The 17,652-nt window shown below is 49.9% G+C and overlaps 1 protein-coding gene across 3 annotated transcripts in view; it reads left to right on the top strand.

Moving 5' to 3' along the window:
- GPRC5B (G protein-coupled receptor class C group 5 member B) overlaps positions 1 to 17,652 on the top strand; it is a 28,339-nt gene that overhangs the window by 7,339 nt on the left and 3,348 nt on the right. For 2 of the 3 annotated variants that reach the window (XM_063700013.1, XM_031002797.3), the window contains exons 2-3: positions 5,443 to 6,473; positions 16,304 to 16,440. In XM_063700013.1, coding sequence (XP_063556083.1) covers positions 5,444 to 6,473; positions 16,304 to 16,440 — 1,167 coding nt within the window. In that variant the 5' untranslated portion in view covers position 5,443. Of the gene's footprint in view, positions 1 to 5,435; positions 6,474 to 16,303; positions 16,441 to 17,652 lie in introns of all 3 variants that reach the window. The other variant, XM_031002799.3, reaches the window with a different exon arrangement.

Below are 17,652 nucleotides of genomic sequence, written 5' to 3'. Positions count from 1 at the left end.
AGGTACACGCTACAAAGATAACACTCAAAAGATTGACAAGGACAGGGAGAATCTACTTTGGGTTTTTTGTTTGTTTGTTTGTTTGTTTGTTTGTTTTTAAGACAGAGTCTCACTCTGTTGCCCAGGCTAGAGTGCAGTGGCGTGACCTCAGCTCACTGCAACCTCCGCCTCCCGGGTTCACATCATTCTCCTGCCTCAGTCCCCCAAGTAGCTGGGATCACAGGCACGTGCCACCACACCCAGCTCATTTTTGTATTTTTAGTAGAGACGGGGTTTCACCACGTTGGCTAGACTGGTCTCGAACTTCTGTCCTTAAATGATCTGCCTGCCTCGGCCTCCCAGAGTGCTGGGATTACAGGCGTGAGCCACTGTGCCCGGCCAGGGAGAATCTACTTTGATTGACTTGCCAGTCAAAGGCTCAGCAAGTGGCACTTCTGGGACTCTAGTGTGTAGTAAAAGCTAGTGTGTAGTAACAAGCAATAGGACAATTGTTTGCGTCTGGCCTCTCCCCTTTGTAGCTGCGTGACCTTGGACAAGCCTGCTGTCTTCCCTGTGCCAGGTTTTGTCTCCTGTAAAATGGAGATAGTAATAGTACTTACCTTATAGAATTATAATGTGGATCATTAGGTATTGATATACGCGGAGTACACAGAGTGCCTAGAACATAGCACTGTAAGGGTTAACCAGTTATTGTTGTTGTCACTTTGGCTGCAATAGGAAACTCTGGGGGGCATTTCTGAATCCCCCAGAAATCCTAGATGAGCTGCCTCAGCGTCAGTCTGTGAGGCAGTATTCCACACCCCTCCCCCAAACATCCTGGACATTGTTCTATGGAGTGGGTGGCTGTCACCTCATGGGCAGCCTTGGCAATGATAATGACCCACTTGAGACAAGTGGTGCCATCAGTTGCATCTGTGTGCTTAGATATTGGGTAGGGAGGACTTCCTGGAAGAAGGGGGCCATAAGATGTGGGAGGAACATTAGAACTTCTTTGTTGGTAATTGACAGAAACCCAGCTCAAACTGGCTTAATCCAAAAAAAGCAGGGGCTGGGGGAGTTAACTGGCTGCCGGAACTGCATAGACCAGGCTGGCTTCAGGCATGGATGAATCCAGCCATTCAGTGTATTAGGACTGTGGTCCATCCCATAGCTGTTTCCTCTGGGACAGCTTTACTCTCAGACAAGTTCTCACCCTGTGTGTTCTCCAGCTTCAGGCCTCCATCCTTGTAGTTTTTCAACCCCAGCAGAAAGAGAAGACCTCTTTCCAGTGAGTGCTAGAACAATCCTAGAGCGGATTCTCACGGGCCTGCCTCAGGCCACGTGCCTTTCCATGAACCACTCGCTGTGGCTAAGGGTAGCATAAATGCTCTGATTGGCCAGGCCTAGGGCAGATGCCCATGCTGGGAGCTCAGACGCAAGGTAGCTCTCCAAGGGAAAATCAGGTGCTCTTTCCAGAAATGGGAGAAGCGGATGCTGAGCAGCGAAAACAACAGCTGTCCCGGAAGAGCAGAGAGTTCCACCCTCAGGGATGAAAACAGAAAGCAAGAGTGTATCTATTTCCCATGTCAGAGAGGAGTCAGGAGCTGAAAACCTGGACCAGGGCCATAGAACTCTGCACCATTTCAGAAGCTTGGTCGCCATCTTGGTGTTGGCATCCTCCACATAGGTTTTCTGTTGCGATTGCATGGCTGAGCAGGAAGTGGGAGGAGCTGGAGAAATAAAAGTCCCAATTTGCAGCCAGGTCTGGAAAAGAGAGAACCCCCTCCAGGAGTGAATGGAAACAACTTCAGAAGGCCAAGTTCTTACAAGGAGACCCAGGGTGCAGGCCTGCTGCTGAGGGGCCTGGCTGGTTTTGTGGCATCTTCCCCATCGATTCTCTCTTTACGTGCCTAAACCAGGCTTGCTCCACCTTGGCACAGTTGACCTGTAGGGCTGGAAAATCTTTTCTCGTGGGAGCTGTCCTATTGTAGGATGTTTGGCAGCATTGCTGGTCTCTATCCCCCTGATACCAATTGCACCTCCCTCCCTAGTTGTGACAACCGAAAATGTCTCTAGACATTGCCAAATGTCCCCTTGGGGTCAAAATTGCAACTGGTTCGGAACCACTGGCCTACTGGGTGAGGAGGGGTTGGGGAATCGGTGGTAGTGAGGACTGCAAAGCACATTCCTGCCTGTCATCCTCCCAGCCACCCTGGGGCTGGATGGGATTAGAGAGGCTGCTTGCAGTATTGCTTGCTGAAACTTGCTGAGAAGTCTCTTAACTGAGCTGGCCATTGATGAGATGTCTCAGGGGAATCCATTCCAGGGCCCCTCCACTGGGTCAGGGACTGTTGGCATTTTGTTCTGACACCTCCAGTTCTTAAATTTTGATCCCTCGTGTGCTTTAGTACCTCGTGACAAGCAATTGTGCTACGATGATGTTTCTCCAAAGGGTGGTAGGTTGAAATGCGCCCAGTGGGTATGCAACATGGGTTACATCAACGAGCGATTTTATTTTATTTTTACTTATTTATTTATTGAGACAGAGTCTCACTCTGTTGCCCAGGCTGGAGTGCAGTGGCAAGATCTTGGCGCACTGAAACCTCCACCTCCCAGGTTCAAGCGATTCTTCTGCCTCAGCCTCCCAAGTAGCTGGGACTATAGGCACGTGGCACCACGCCCAGCTAATTTTTTTTATTTTTAGTAGAGACAGGGTTTCACCATACTGGCCAGGCTGGTCTCAAACTCCTGTCCTCAGGTGATCCTCTTGCCTCAGCCTCCCAAAGTGCTGGGATTACAGTTATGAGCCACTGCACTCAGTCTCAATGAGCAATTTAAAAATGTCTGGAGATAAATACTTGAATGTGTTTGGTTTTCTTTTAAGTGGGTTGATTCAAAAGTTAAGTAAATAACCGCCCAGGTGGCGTGTGGACAAAGCATAAGTAGCTGTGGTGGCACGTCAGCGACCGATGTGGCAGGACCACGAATAAGTGCTGGATTGCAGGCCGACCGATGCCTGGGGTGCATCCTCACCCCGGAATGTACCTGAGCAGGATGCTGGGGCGGAATGCTGGCCAGATGCCTTCTATTCCGAGGCTGCCTGCTCTCATCAGTAGGCAAAGGACATGAGCCCGACAGCCCCAGGCACCTTTTCCTTCAGTAACATCCATAATTTATGCCACTGGAAAGCCTCACAGCCAGGGCAGGATCTGAGATGCTCACAGGATCTCTGTAACAGTGAGGTGGTCGATACCGCATTTACTTAGGGAAGCCCCAGGGACGTACTGGAGCCCGGGGAGAGCAGCTGGTCACAACCCCACACGTGGGTTGAGCTGGGGCAGTAAGTCTGGCTTGAGAGGCCGGGAAACAAGCATCCAGCCAGCTGTGCGGGCTGTGGCTTTCCTAAAGACCAGGCTCCCTTCAAAAGCAAGGGGCCGTTAGAGAAAAAAAAAAAAAGGGAAGGAGCTGGTAGCCGTGAGGTAGGGGACGGTCCTCACTATGTTTCTCATTCATTCAGTATTTACTAAACATCGTGCCAGGTGCTGTGTGTCAAGCTTGAGTCTACAGCCATGGTTCTCATCCAGGTGATTTTGCTCCCCCAGGGGACATCTAGCACTGTCTAGAGACATTTTGGGTTGTCACAGTGGGAGGAGGGGACGTGCTACCGGTATCCAGTGGGTAGAACCCAGGGATGCTGCTAAGCATCCTGCAACGCACAGTCCCCCATGACAGAGAACAACCCAGCCCAAATGTCAGTCGTGCCAAGACTGAAGGAGCCTTGTCTGCCGGTGAACAAGAGAGACCATGTCCCTGCCCTGCCACGTCTTGCAATGGAGGAAGTGAGGATGGGAGGACAGGAATAAGGGAAGGCAGAAACAAAGTAAACAGCCAAAAAATGACAGACGCGATTAGACCAGAGGCTGTGGTGGAGAGGACTGGGGTGTGACCTTGGCCAAGTCTGAGTTGATGGCATCAGAGCTGAGCTCAGCACTGGGAGGAGGAGTGGCCAGGCAGAGGGAGCAGAGGGGCAAGAGGAGACTTGGGTTAGGCCCATCACTGAGGCTGCTGTGTGGACTCCAGCTCGTATATGGGCAAGAGAGAGGGCAGCAGGGAGAATTCTGCAGGTTTCCCAGGGAGAGACGCACTCCGGGGAATCCTCCAGAGACGTTCTAGAGAGCGAGCGTGGGAGGTGAGGGAGAGACGCAGCCTGGAACCAAGGAAGACAGCTGCTTTTGTGTTTACTACATTTGAAATGCTGGGATTCCAGCACTTTGGGAGGCCGAGGCGGGTGGATCACCTGAGGTCAGGAGTTCGAGACCAGCCTGGCCAACATGGTGAAACCTAGTATCTACTAGAAATACAAAAAAAATTAGCCAGGCGCGGTGGCGCACGCCTGTAATCCCAGCTACTCAGGAGGCTGAGGCAGGAGAATCGTTTGAACCTGGGGAATCGGAGGCTGTAGTGAGCCTCCGATTGCGCCACTGCACTCCAGCCTGGGCGACAGACAGACTCTGTCTCAAATAAAAAAAAAAAAGGAAAGAAATGCTGGGAGCCCTCGGAGTGAGGTCGCACCCAGGAGTTGAGTTGTGTGACCTTGTGCAAAGGTTGTCACCTCCTGGAGACTCTGTATTGTCACCTGTAAGATGGAGGTCCTAATAGGAGCTGTCTCACAGGGCATTGTGAGGACTGGATGTGTCCAATTCCTGGCTGTTAGCTGTTAGCCTCGAGAGGCTGAGACCAGGTAATGTGTGCCACTCATTCTCCCAGTGCAGCACTTGGCCTGTGGCTGTCTCTTTAAAGTTTCATTTTTTTCCCCTTATTTTCCTTTCTTTGTTTTTTTTTTTTGGAGACGGAGTCTAGCTCCGTCACCCAAGCTGGAGTTCAGTGGCACGATCTCAGCTCACTGCAACCTTCGCCTCCCAGGTTCAAGCAATTGTGCTGCCTCAGCCTCCCAAGTAGCTGGGATTACAGGCGCCCGCCACCACGCCCAGCTAATTTTTGTATTTTTTAGTAGAGACGATGTTTTACTGTGTTGGCCAGGCTGGTCTTGAACTCCTGACCTCGTGATCCGCCCGCCTCTGCCTCCCAAACTGCTGGGATTACAAGCATGAGCCACCACGCCCAGCCTTCCTCTTATTTTTCAAGAGGTCAGATGTGGCACAGAGTATCCAATTCAAAAAATACAAAAGGGTATACAGAGAAGTTGGCCTCCCTCCTACCCTGTCGTTCAGCCACCAGTGATGATGATTCACCGTTCTTCACTGCACCCAGCCAAGGGTACAGATGGGTCCCAAAACCTCCGTGCCTGAAGAAAGGAGCACGTTTTCCTATGTGTGCAAAGGTGCCATGTGCGCTTGCAGGTTTGAAATGAGGCGGGTCTTCTTCAAGAAGTCGGGAGAGGGGGAGTCTTCCAATGAATTCATCTTTCCTTCCCCCCAACCATTCCCCCCTTGGCTTTTCTAGAATGTTCGTGGCATCAGAGAGAAAGATGAGAGCTCACCAGGTGCTCACCTTCCTCCTGCTCTTCGTGATCACCTCAGTGGCCTCTGAAAACGCCAGCACGTCCCGAGGCTGTGGGCTGGACCTCCTCCCTCAGTACGTGTCCCTGTGCGACCTGGACGCCATCTGGGGCATTGTGGTGGAGGCGGTGGCCGGGGCGGGTGCCCTGATCACACTGCTCCTGATGCTCATCCTCCTGGTGCGGCTGCCCTTCATCAAGGAGAAGGAGAAGAAGAGCCCCGTGGGCCTCCACTTTCTGTTCCTCCTGGGGACCCTGGGCCTCTTCGGGCTGACGTTCGCCTTCATCATCCAGGAGGACGAGACCATCTGCTCCGTCCGCCGCTTCCTCTGGGGCGTCCTCTTTGCGCTCTGCTTCTCCTGCCTGCTGAGCCAGGCATGGCGCGTGCGGAGGCTGGTGCGGCATGGCACGGGCCCCGCAGGCTGGCAGCTGGTGGGCCTGGCGCTGTGCCTGATGCTGGTGCAAGTCATCATCGCTGTGGAGTGGCTGGTGCTCACCGTGCTGCGTGACACGAGGCCAGCCTGCGCCTACGAGCCCATGGACTTTGTGATGGCCCTCATCTATGACATGGTACTGCTTGTGGTCACCCTGGGGCTGGCCCTCTTCACTCTGTGCGGCAAGTTCAAGAGGTGGAAGCTGAACGGGGCCTTCCTCCTCATCACAGCCTTCCTCTCTGTGCTCATCTGGGTGGCCTGGATGACCATGTACCTCTTCGGCAATGTCAAGCTGCAGCAGGGGGATGCCTGGAACGACCCCACCTTGGCCATCACGCTGGCGGCCAGCGGCTGGGTCTTCGTCATCTTCCACGCCATCCCTGAGATCCACTGCACCCTTCTGCCAGCCCTGCAGGAGAACACGCCCAACTACTTCGACACGTCGCAGCCCAGGATGCGGGAGACGGCCTTTGAGGAGGACGTGCAGCTGCCGCGGGCCTATATGGAGAACAAGGCCTTCTCCATGGATGAACACAATGCAGGTAAAGTGGGCACCACCCGGCTGGGTCAGGACCATTCATCTCAAAAGATGCTCTTCTTCGTCTCCAGTGGGGATGGGCGGTCCCAGTACCTGGGGCAGTCCTAGCAGATCAGAACCCACAAATGTTGGCTCCTGGGCTGAAACTGGCCCAGATATGGGTTTGGGTTGTTTGTTTGTCTGTTTGTTTGAGACAGATTTTCGCTCTTGTCACCCAGGCTGGAGCAAAATGGCACAATCTCAGCTCACTGCAACCTCCGCCTCCTGGGTTCAAGTGATTCTGCTGTCTCAGCCTCCCGAGTAGCTGGGACTACAGGCGCGTGCCACCACGCCCAGCTAATTTTTGTATTTTTAGTAGAGATGGGGTTTCACCATACTGGCCACCTTGGTCTTGAACTCCTGACCTCAGCTGATATGCCCACCTTGGCCTCCCAAAGTGCTGGGATTACAGGAGTGAGCCACCACGCCCAGCAGGGTTTGGGTTTTTTGGGTTTTTTTTCTTTCTTTTTTTTTTTTTTTTTTTTTGAGACAGGGTCTTGTTCTGTTGCCCAGGCTGAGTGCAACGGTGTGATCATAGCTCACTGCAGCCTCGAACTCCTGGCTAAAGCAATCCTCCCAACTCAGCCTCCTGAGTAGCTGGGACTGCATGCATACGCCACCATGTCCAGCTACTTTTTTTTATTCTTTTTAGAGACAGGGTCTCATTATGTGGCCCAGGCAGGTCTCAAACTCCAGGGCTCAAATGATCCTCCCGCCTCAGCCTCCCAAAACTCTGGCATGAGCCACTATGCTCAGCCTCAGATATGGATTTTTATTAAGCTTTTTTTTTCTCCCTACCAATTGCCAGCCAATTTATTTTAAAAATACAGGTTTCTGGCTTCTTTTGCAAAGTCAAATCTGGCAACACTGGACCAACATTTCCACCAGGCTGCAATGGTCTGAAACTGACTTGAGCCCATGTGCACTGGAAGGGCCCCGCCTCTGGCCCCTCCTGGACTTGAGGCTGCCCTTCAGATGGGAATCCACTTTTCTGTTCACCGCACTCTCTACCACTCTCTGTTGCTCCTGACCCAGCTGCTATGTAGGATACTAACATTAATTCCCTGGCTCCCCCAAAGCATTTGAGTCTGCAACCCATGTGCTGGATGGATGTAGGGGGCCACAACGGGGATTGCTCCCATCCCCTCTCCTAGCTCAGTTACCAGGAATGTACTAATTTGGGCCCTGGAGGCAGATGTCTGGGTTCAAATTTTGCCTCTGCCACTTCCTAGATGTGTGGCTTTGAGCAAATTATATTACTTTCGTGAGCCTCAGTTTTTCTCATCTGTGAACTAGAAATAGTAAGAGACTGTACCTCATAGAGCTGTTAGGAGAAAGAACACAGTGAGTACAAAGCCCTCTTGGTACCTGGTATGTTCTCTGTGCATCTGACTTGGCTTCCACTGAAAGAAGAATCTGAGACACAAGAGCTCCAGTGCAGGTGGTTTAGTGGGGAGGTGGTCCCTGCAAGGGAGAGGACAGGGAGAATGAGACTGAGAAGGCAGAGAAGATAAAACAAGCACATTAATGAGCTGGTTACTACAACGGGCAACAGGGGCTCATTTGTGCTGGGAATCCTCTGAGGACATATGCTGAATGAGCCTCAGAATTGGTCCAGGAAGAAAAGGAGGCTGGGGCATCTGTCCACGGGCTCCCATCTCCCAGTGTTATTCGGTTTTGGTTTTGGTTTTTTATGGATTGAGTCTCACTCTGTTGCCCAGGCTAGAGTGCAGTGGCACAATCACAGTTCACTGCAGCCTTGACCTCCTGGCCCAAGCAGTCCTCCCACCTCAGCCTCCCGAGTAGCTGGGACCACAGGCGCACACCACCATACCCAGTTAACTTATTTTTTATTTTTGATAGACATGGGGTCTCACTCTGTTGCCTAGGGTGGTCTCGAATTCCTGAGCCCAAGTGATCCCCACAACTCAGCTTCCCAAAGTGCTGCGATTACAGGCATGAGCCATAGCACTGGGCCCCCCAGTGTTATTAACATCCCCTATAATTCTGGTGACTGGGGTGGTTAAGTATCATCAGTTCCAAGGCAGAAAAACAGACTTGCTGAGTGCTTGAGATGGATGTTATCTGGGTACCCAGGGCTATCTGCTACTGCTGCAGGGGGCTTCAGAAGTGAGGTCCTATCTAGGGGATGTGGCATAGGAACCCAATAGGACCTGCCTAGGGGATGTGATACAGGAACCCAAATCCCCTGCTATTGATACTTGAAAAGTATCTCATAGAATCATTACTTGAAGGGAGTCAGCCAGGGTCCCAGCACTTGAGATTAAATAAACTTGCCCTTTCTCGGTTCTTTGAAGATGCATCAGGGGCTACAACATTAATAATAATAATAACTAGTATTGTCATCATTTGTTGAGCACTAACTGTGTGTCAGGCACTATTGTGAATCTTTCTTTCTTTTTTTTTTTTTTTTTTTGAGGCAGAGTCTCGCTCTGTCACCCAGGCTGGACTGGAGTGCAGTGGCTCTATCTCAGCTCACTGCAGCCTCCACCTCCCAGGTTCAAGTGATTCTCCTGCCTCAGCCTCCCGAGTAGCTGGGATTACAGGTGCATGCCATCACACCTGGCTAATTTTTGTATTTTTAGTAGAGACAGGGTTTCACCATGTTGCCCAGGCTGGTCTCGAACTCCTGACCTCATGTGATCCGCCTGCCTTGGCCTCCCAAAGTGCTGGGATTACAGACATGAGCCACTGCGCCCAGCCACTATTATAAATATTTGACCTGCATTAGCTCATTAGTCCTCACTACCACCTAATGAGGTAGATCTTGTTATTATCCCCATCTTATGGGTGAATAAATGGAGGCTCTGAGAATTAAATGACTTGTCCGAGGACTTCAGATTGTCATGATTCCCTCTTCAGTGACATTCACCCAGGAGGCTGGTGCATGGGCCATGCTCAGCAGCTGCTTATCCTATCCAAGGCCATCCACATCCCTCTGTCCCGCCTGGATGGGCCCCCTCCCCCTGGCCAGATCTCTAGGAGGGAACGCCAGTGGCCTCTCCGCTAGATAGGGCTGGAAATCCCAGTGTGGCTTTATCAGCTGCTCTCTTCTTACCAGGAAGTTCCAGGTTGGCAAGCCCGTGTTTGTTGAGATTTGGCAGGGATGGCAGAGTCAGCCCAGCTTGGAGGCTGGCTCCCAGGGATGTCAGAAGATAGGGATCAGGACAGAGATCAGCATTGGGAACCCAGAGGACCGGCCCTTCAGGGAATGTCATGAGCAGAGATCGGGAGCTGGTCAGTTCCTGGGTTCCTGGTTGGGCCATCTCTCTGCTGGCCCAAACTCCCTCTGGAACTCAAAAATAGCAAGAACTCCTGAAACGGATACAAACTTTTATACAGTCATGTTTTCTTTTTTCTTTCTTTTTTTTTTTCTTGAGATGGAGTTTCACTCTTGTTGCCCAGGCTGGAGTGCAATGGCATGATCTCAGCTCACCACAACCTCCGCCTCCAGGTTCAAGCAATTCTCCTGCCCCTGCCTCCCGGGTAGCTGGGATTATAGCCGTGTGCCACCACACCTGGCTAATTTTGTATTTTTAGTAGAGACAGGGTTTCTCCATGTTGGTCAGGCTGGTCTCAAACTCCTGACCTCAGGTGATCCACCCGCCTCGGCCTCCCAAAGTGTTGGGATTACAGGCATGAGCCACCGCACCCAGCCCCTTTTTTTGTTTTGTTTTGTTTTTCTAGATGGAGTCTCACTCTGTCACCCGAGCTGGAGTGCAATGGTGTGATCTCAGCTCACTGCAACCTCCACCTCCCGAGTTCAAGCGATTCTCCTGCCTCAGCCTCCTGAGTAGCAGGACTACTTGAGATGGACGCTTGAGATGTGCGTGCCATCACACCCGGCTAATTTTTGTGTTTTTAGTAGAGATGGGGTTTCACTATGTTGGCCAGGCTGGTCTCAAACTCCTGACCTCGTGATCTGCCTGCTTCGGCCTCCCAAAGTGCTGGGATTACAGGCGTGAGCCACCACGCCCGGCTTTGGAGCGTCTTTTATAAGGACACAAATCTCACTCATGAAGCCTCTACCCTGATGGCCTAATCACCTCCCAAAGGCTCTACCATCTAATATCATCACACTGGAGACGAGGTTTTAACATATGTTTCTCTAGGGAATTGTTCTATGGCTTTGTCAGATTCTGAAAGCCACCCATGACCCCCAAAAGGTGAAGAACCAGTGTGTTGTTGAACATGATGATTCCGTTTCTTGAACTAAAACCACGATGCCAGAGCTACCCAGGTATTATGGCCTTTACAGTGTAAGATAACTAACCTCTGTTGGGGGCTTCCTGGGGGCCCGGTATCATTCTGAGCATTTTAGTGGCTGATCTCGTTTAATCTCTACAAGAACTGCATGAGTTCTGATTTGCAGATAGGAAACTGAGGCACAGAGAGGCTAAGCAGTTTGCCCAAGAGGCAGAGCTAGAATTTGAACCCAGGCAGAGGAAGAGTTTAAATCCAGGCAGAGCCAAGAGTTTGAACCCAGGCGGGATAGCTCCAGAGCCCGCATGCCTGACCCCTGTGTCATGGAATTACCCTCCTCTCCATAAAGCACTTAAGCGCCCCTCGTCTCACTGAGGTGTCAGGACCACTCTGTGCATTTGGAAAGATGAGGACTATAAGACCCATTTTACAGAGTGGAAAACTGAGCCCGGGGATGTCAGGCAACTTGTTCAAGTGTAGGCTATAAATACATGGCAGAGCAGGAAGGGAAAAAGTTGGTTTCCTGAATTCCATTACTGACATCCTTTCTTGTAAAAATGCAGCCAAGACTTTATAGCCAGATAAGATCCAGAGATGCAAGGGCTCTGGGACCCAGGTTGGTGTCAGCAGAGCTGGGGATGGCGCGGGGATGATGAAGAGTCCAGACTTATCCATAAGGTGCGGCACACCTTATCTGTTTCACATCTGTTTCATAGTGACACATTCCGAAGCCAAGGAAGTTGTCTTTCTATTCCCCTCTTTCTTTTCCAAAACAAAAATACCTTTATTACTCCTTCTTGGTGGCAAGTAAGCAACAATAATCATATAGAATCAGCGGAATCATGTAGGTTCAACAAGTAAAAATAATAGCCAGGTGCGGTGGCTCACGCTTCTGTAATCCCAGCACTTTGGGAGGCCGAGGCGGGCAGATTGCTTGAGCTCAAAAGTTGGAGACCACCCTGGGCAACGTGGCGACACCCCTGTCTCTACTAAAAATACAAAAAATAATAAAATAATAATAAATAGCTGGGCATGGTGGTGCATGCCTGTAGTCCCAGGTACTCGCTCGGGAGGCTGAGGTGGGAGAATCGCTTGAACCGGGGAGGCAGAGGTTACAGTGAGCTGAGATCGCGTCACTGCATCCCAGCCTGGGTGACAAAGGGAGACCTTATCTCAAATGAAAAATAAAATAAAACAATAATAAACAAAAATTTCTTAAAATCCCTTTGCCCAGGGGCAACGGTTTGCTTCCACACTCACACACAATGGGGCAGAGTGCTTCTTAACCAGGCTACATATTACAATCGCTTGGGGCTGCTTTAAAAAATTACCAGTGCTTGGCCGGGCACAGTCCCAGCACTTTGGGAGGCCGAGGCAGGTGGATCACAAGGTCAGGAGTTTGAGACCAGCCTGGCCGATATGGTAAAACCCCGTCTCTACTAAAAATACAAAAAAATTAGCCGGGCGTGGTGGCGCATGCCTGTAATCCTAGCTACTCGGAAGGCTGAGGCAGAATTGCTTGAACCCAGGAAGCGGAGGTTGCAGTGAGCTGAGATCACGCCACCACACTCCAGCCTGGGCGACAGAGTGAGACTCCGTCTCAAAAAAAAAAAAACAACAAAAAACAAAAACAGTGCTTGCTCAACTGTGATTAAGTCTGAGTTTGGGATTAGGTATTTTTTAAGCTCTCCAAGTGATTCTCAGATGTAACCAGGTTGGAACCACTGGTCTAAGTGACGTTCTTCAGCGTGCTTGCTTTAAATCAATGTTACGGAGGTAACTGCAGAGCTACAGTCTCCTTTTTTTAATCTTCAGCTGGTGAATATTCTGCCTGCTTCTGGCTCTCAATGATAAACAGTGCTGCAATGAACATTCTTATGCATTCATCTTCAGGCTTTTGATCAATTCACTCCTTGCAAAAAAATCTTCTAGATACGGGTTAAAGAGCCTGCACTTCAAATCTTGATACAGTAAAGTCCTCACTTGACATTATTAGCAGGTTCTTGTAAACTGCGACTTTAAGTGAAATGATGTATAATAAAACCAGTTTTTTCCTCATCAATTTCAGTAGCAAAACAATGACACTATTTGAGGATCTCTTGTATGTTCCTTCACTTAAAGTCAGAGTTTTCAAGACCTTTTGATGGCATCGAGTGAGGAATTACTGTACATATGGCCAGATGGCACCCCAGAAAGGTAGACCAGTGGACTGTCCTTCCCCTTGATAAACGCATCGAAGCCCCATCTCTCCACCTCTTCAGCAACCTTGGGTGTTGTCAGACCTTTTTAAAAATAGACTTCTTTTGAATCATCCCAAATGTGTGTCCACCAAAATTCACATGAAGCTGGGTGCAGTGGCTCACAAGTGTATCCCAGCTCTTTGGGAGGCTGAGGCAGGAGGATTACTTGAGCTCAGGAATTTTGAGACCAGCCTGAGCAGCATAGGGAGACCCTGTCTCTACAAAAAAAACTATAAAAATAAGCCAGGCGTGGTGGCGTGTGCCTGTAGTCCCTGCTACTTCGGAGGCTGAGGTGAGAGGGTGACTTGAGCTAGGGAGGTCGAGGCTGCAGCGAGCCATATTCACACCACTGTACCCCAGCCTGAGACAGAGACCCTGACAAAAAAAAAAAAAATGAGACCGGGCAAAGCTCCCACAGAAAGGCTAAGTTGGAGTCCTGGCTAGATGGCCTTTGTTCTAGAAACCCTTGCTTTGCTGGCTGGGGACTATCTGGCATGCTCCCTTGCCACAGGAGGAGCAGCTGTTGGCATCTTTGGTGCTGACCTCAGCCAGCTTCTATTTTAGGAACCAGGCCCCATGAGGCAGAGGCCTTATCCTTGAGCCCTTGGGTCTCACAGAATCACCGGTGCCCAGGAGCTATGGTTGGCCCAGTTTCTCTTGCATTTTAGCCTTTTGGGCTCTCTTCCTTTGAGAGTCCATCCTTGACATGCTCATGCGGTGGGAAGGGCATTCTCCAGGCTGGCCTGTGGCTTTGCCAAGCCCCAGAAGCCTCCACACCCTATATCCTTCCACTGAGTGAGACCTCAGATAGATACAACTTCACCCACCTGCTGCTTATTAGTAAGTATCAACAAGGCATAAGATATGTGATAAAAGATGAAAATACACTGAGAGATGTAGCACCTCGAATCACATCTTGGAAAGCGTTAACAAGGCACGTGAAATGTTCGCTTTCAACAGAGCAAGAAAGAAAAGTGTTCTTTCCTCTATTAGGGGCTTTGGGCTGTCAGATCTCATTAGGGCCAAGGCCTATTTAAAACGACCTTTTGCTTCTTGCTGGAAGGCCCCGAGTTGGCTTTGGGGGCAAGGCCAGCCTGGCATCACATGCAGGGTCTATGCAAGAAAAGGCTGGCATCCAGCCATTTGAGCTTTGATTCCTAAGGGGACCTCTTGTCTTAGGAGAGGTCCTAAGCAAGGTGGGTGAGCCTGGCTTGCCTTTGTCTCTGGCCCAGGTCTGGGTAGGGTGTTAGTTGGGCTTCTTGAAGTAAGTTGCAAGTAATAAAAAATCCAATGTGAGTAGGCTAAAGCAGCTGTCCCCAAACTTTTTGGCACCACGGACAATCTTTCCATGGATCAAGGTTGGGGGATTGGGGCGCGGTTTCAGGATGAAACTGTTCCACCTTAGATCGTCAAGCATTAGATTCTTGTAAGAAGCGTGCAACCTAGATCCCTCGCATCCACAATTCGCAGTAGGATTTGAGCTCCTATAAGAATCGAATGCCGGCTGGGCACAGTGACTCATGCCTGTAATCCCAGCACTTTGGGAGGCTGAGGTGGGTGGATCACTTGGTCAGGAGTTTGAGACCAGCTTGGCCAACATGGTGAAACCCTGTCTCTACTAAAAACACAAAAATTAGCTGGGCATGGTGGCACGTGCTTGTGGTCCCAGCTACTTTACTCAGGAGGCTGAGGCATGAGAATCGCTGGAATCTGGCAGGTGGAGGTTGCAGTGAGCCGACATTGCACCACTGCACTCCAGCCTGGGCGACAGAGTGAGACTCTGTCTCAAAAAAAAAAAAAGAACACAGATTCCTTGCCTGGGTCCCAATGCGACTGTGCCCCTTACCAGCTGTGTGACCTTGGGCAAGTTACTTAACCTCTCTGTGCCCCAAGCAAAGTGGACATAATGAAAGTACATATAGTCAGCCTGGGCAACAAAGTGAGACCCCGTCTCTAAAAAAAAATATTAAAAAATTAGCCACGCATGGTGGCATGTGTCTGTAGTCCCAGCTACTCAGGAGGTTGAGGCAGGAGGACCACTTGAGCCTGGGAGTTCAAGGCTGCAGTGAGCTATGATCGTGCCACTGCATTCTAGCCTGGACAACAGCGATAACTTGTCAAAAAAAAAAAAAAAAGTAGCTATCGTGCGATGAAAATTAAATGAGTTGAAAAGAAAGAAAGAAAATTAAATGAGTTAATGGTTAATATATATAAAGTACTTTGCACAGTGCCTGGCTCCTGGTTGGCGCTCTGTGAAGCTTAACTGTATAACTAAGGTGATTTTGGTCCCTGCCCCAAGTAATTTGCAAAACAAACAAACAAAAGCAAAAACAAGCTCTCTTGTTGCTTTTTAGCCAGAAAAGTGTCTCCCTTCAGGGAAGACATTTTTTGTGTGTGAGACACAATTTCACCAGGCTGGAGTGCAGTGGTGCAATCTTGGCTCACTGCAACCTTAACCTCCCGGGTTCAAGTGATTCTTGTGCCGCAGCCTCCCGAGTAGCTGGGATTACAGGTGTGCACCACCATACCCGGCTAATTTTTGTATTATTAGTAGAGGGGGTTTTGCCATGTTGGCCAGGCTGGTCTCGAACTCCTGACCTCAAGTGATCCACCCGCCTTGGCCTCCCAAAATGCTAGGATTAGGGATTACAGGCTTGAGCCACTTCGCCCGGCTTCTACCCTTTTTTGTTTGTTTGTTAGATTCCTCCATGTCTTTTTATGTTAGCTTTTCTTTAACAAAAAGGAAGTTCAAATCTCTAAAAGTTCAGTAAATAAGAAACACTGGTTTTACCCATCTTTCAGAGGGAAAAAGTGCCGAGATGCCATCTTGGCTTTAGGTCTCCCTTTTATTCTTGTTTAGAATAACCCTACACGTGTGGTTAGAGTCCCCCTGTTCTCATCCCTGGTCACTTTCCAGTGAAGACTCTTAGCAGCTTCCTCCTCAGTGTGTGTCCAGAAACAGCAAGCAGTTTTGAGTAGTGTGATGCTGAACTTTACATGAATGGCTTTCTGTAGTGAGAAGGCGCCTGTCACCCGTGGCCTGCAGAGGTTGCGTGGCTTGGAGGGGGAACCAGAGGCCCAACCATGGGCCTCCTTCCCCTGGTCTCTACAGCAGCTTTTCCCAAACCCACTGAGATGGGTCAGGCTCCTAGAGAGCCTGAGAACAAAGCCCCTTTGTGACTTTTGTTTTGAATCAGGCTTGTGACAAAGGGGAGGAGCCACTGGGTTGGGTGGATGGGGGTGCCCGGAGCGCGCTGTTGTTGCAGGGGAAGAAAACAAAATTGTGTCTTTTTTTTGGCAATGTTGTCTTGCCAATCCCTCCCTCCCCCAGCTCTCCGAACAGCAGGATTTCCCAACGGCAGCTTGGGAAAAAGACCCAGTGGCAGCTTGGGGAAAAGACCCAGCGCTCCGTTTAGAAGCAACGTGTATCAGCCAACTGAGATGGCCGTCGTGCTCAACGGTGGGACCGTAAGTATCAAGATGTGATGTGGGGGTAGGAAGCCTAGGAGTCTACGGTGTGGGGGAGCAGCTTCAACAGGGACATACTCCTCCATGGAGGCTGCCCATGTGGCCTGCAAGGACCGCCGCAGCTCAAACGCATGCAGTGCTTTTATTTTTCTTCTTTCCCTTTCTACCCCTTTTCTCCACACACGGAATACCCACCTCTATTTAGAAAACCATCTGTAGATTCGTTTGAAAGAGTTCGTAATCCTTGAGGCTGTTGGACCCAGTGAATTATTTGGCTTTCATGATACAGTGCCCCAGCTTTGTCCCTGGGAGGTGACTTTTAGAAGAAGTCCAGAATGATGGAGCGCCCCTAGCAGATTTTGCTGACATCCAGCCTAGTTTAAGGTCCCCGGTCACCCCTCTGTTGATTCCCCCCCAGCTGGGTACCAGGTTCTTCCATTCCCTAAGAGATGTCTTAAGAAATTGAAGCAGTTACTGTTTCTCTCCCTCAAACACAGAAGCAGGTTTACTACTATCTGATGCCAAACAGACCTTCAGCAGAATTGTCATTGTTTACGTTTGCCTCCTTGGAATGACATTATTTTGTTTCTCCGGCAATCCGAAGATGCACTCTCATCCCCACATTTAATTTCCAAACATAGCTACATGCTTCTTTCAGAAACAAGGTCTGAGCCAGTTTACATGTGTAAATTGGGTTTCCATTCTTTATATCATGTTCCAACTCCATAACTCAACCTGAGCATTCTTTTTTTTTTTTTTTTGATGTAAATCAGGGATGGTCTTTGATCTCTAGAGGGAATTTAGGTTTTCCTGGCCTTTTGAATGGTATGCTAGGCATTGGTTTGCATTGGTTTGGAACAGGCTCAAAGACAGAATCACAGATTTGCATTCTTAAAACCCCCTGCCAACGACTGGGCTGTTTTATTGTCCCGAGCCAAGAAAAGCCTGATTCACAAGCATTCGGCCTGTGTGTTATAATAAATATGCTTAGAAAAGCCCCCATCCGTCACTCTTAAGCCCTCCTGGTTCCTTCAAGGCCAGTGTGTGAAAAAATAGTCAAGACTGAAAGTGAATGAGTTGAACTTACATTCCTTAGGGGTGGATGATTATAGAAAAGGGAGCTGGGCTTCCCAAGAACCACAGCAGCAGGACTCGCAGTCATTGCTGCCTCTCCTGGGAATTATTCGACCCATCTAGGTAAAAGCAAGGTAA

This window comes from Gorilla gorilla, chromosome 18 (assembly GCF_029281585.2).
Source record: "Gorilla gorilla gorilla isolate KB3781 chromosome 18, NHGRI_mGorGor1-v2.1_pri, whole genome shotgun sequence".
NCBI lineage: Eukaryota > Metazoa > Chordata > Mammalia > Primates > Hominidae > Gorilla > Gorilla gorilla.
This window is presented reverse-complemented; position numbering and strand designations above follow the sequence as displayed.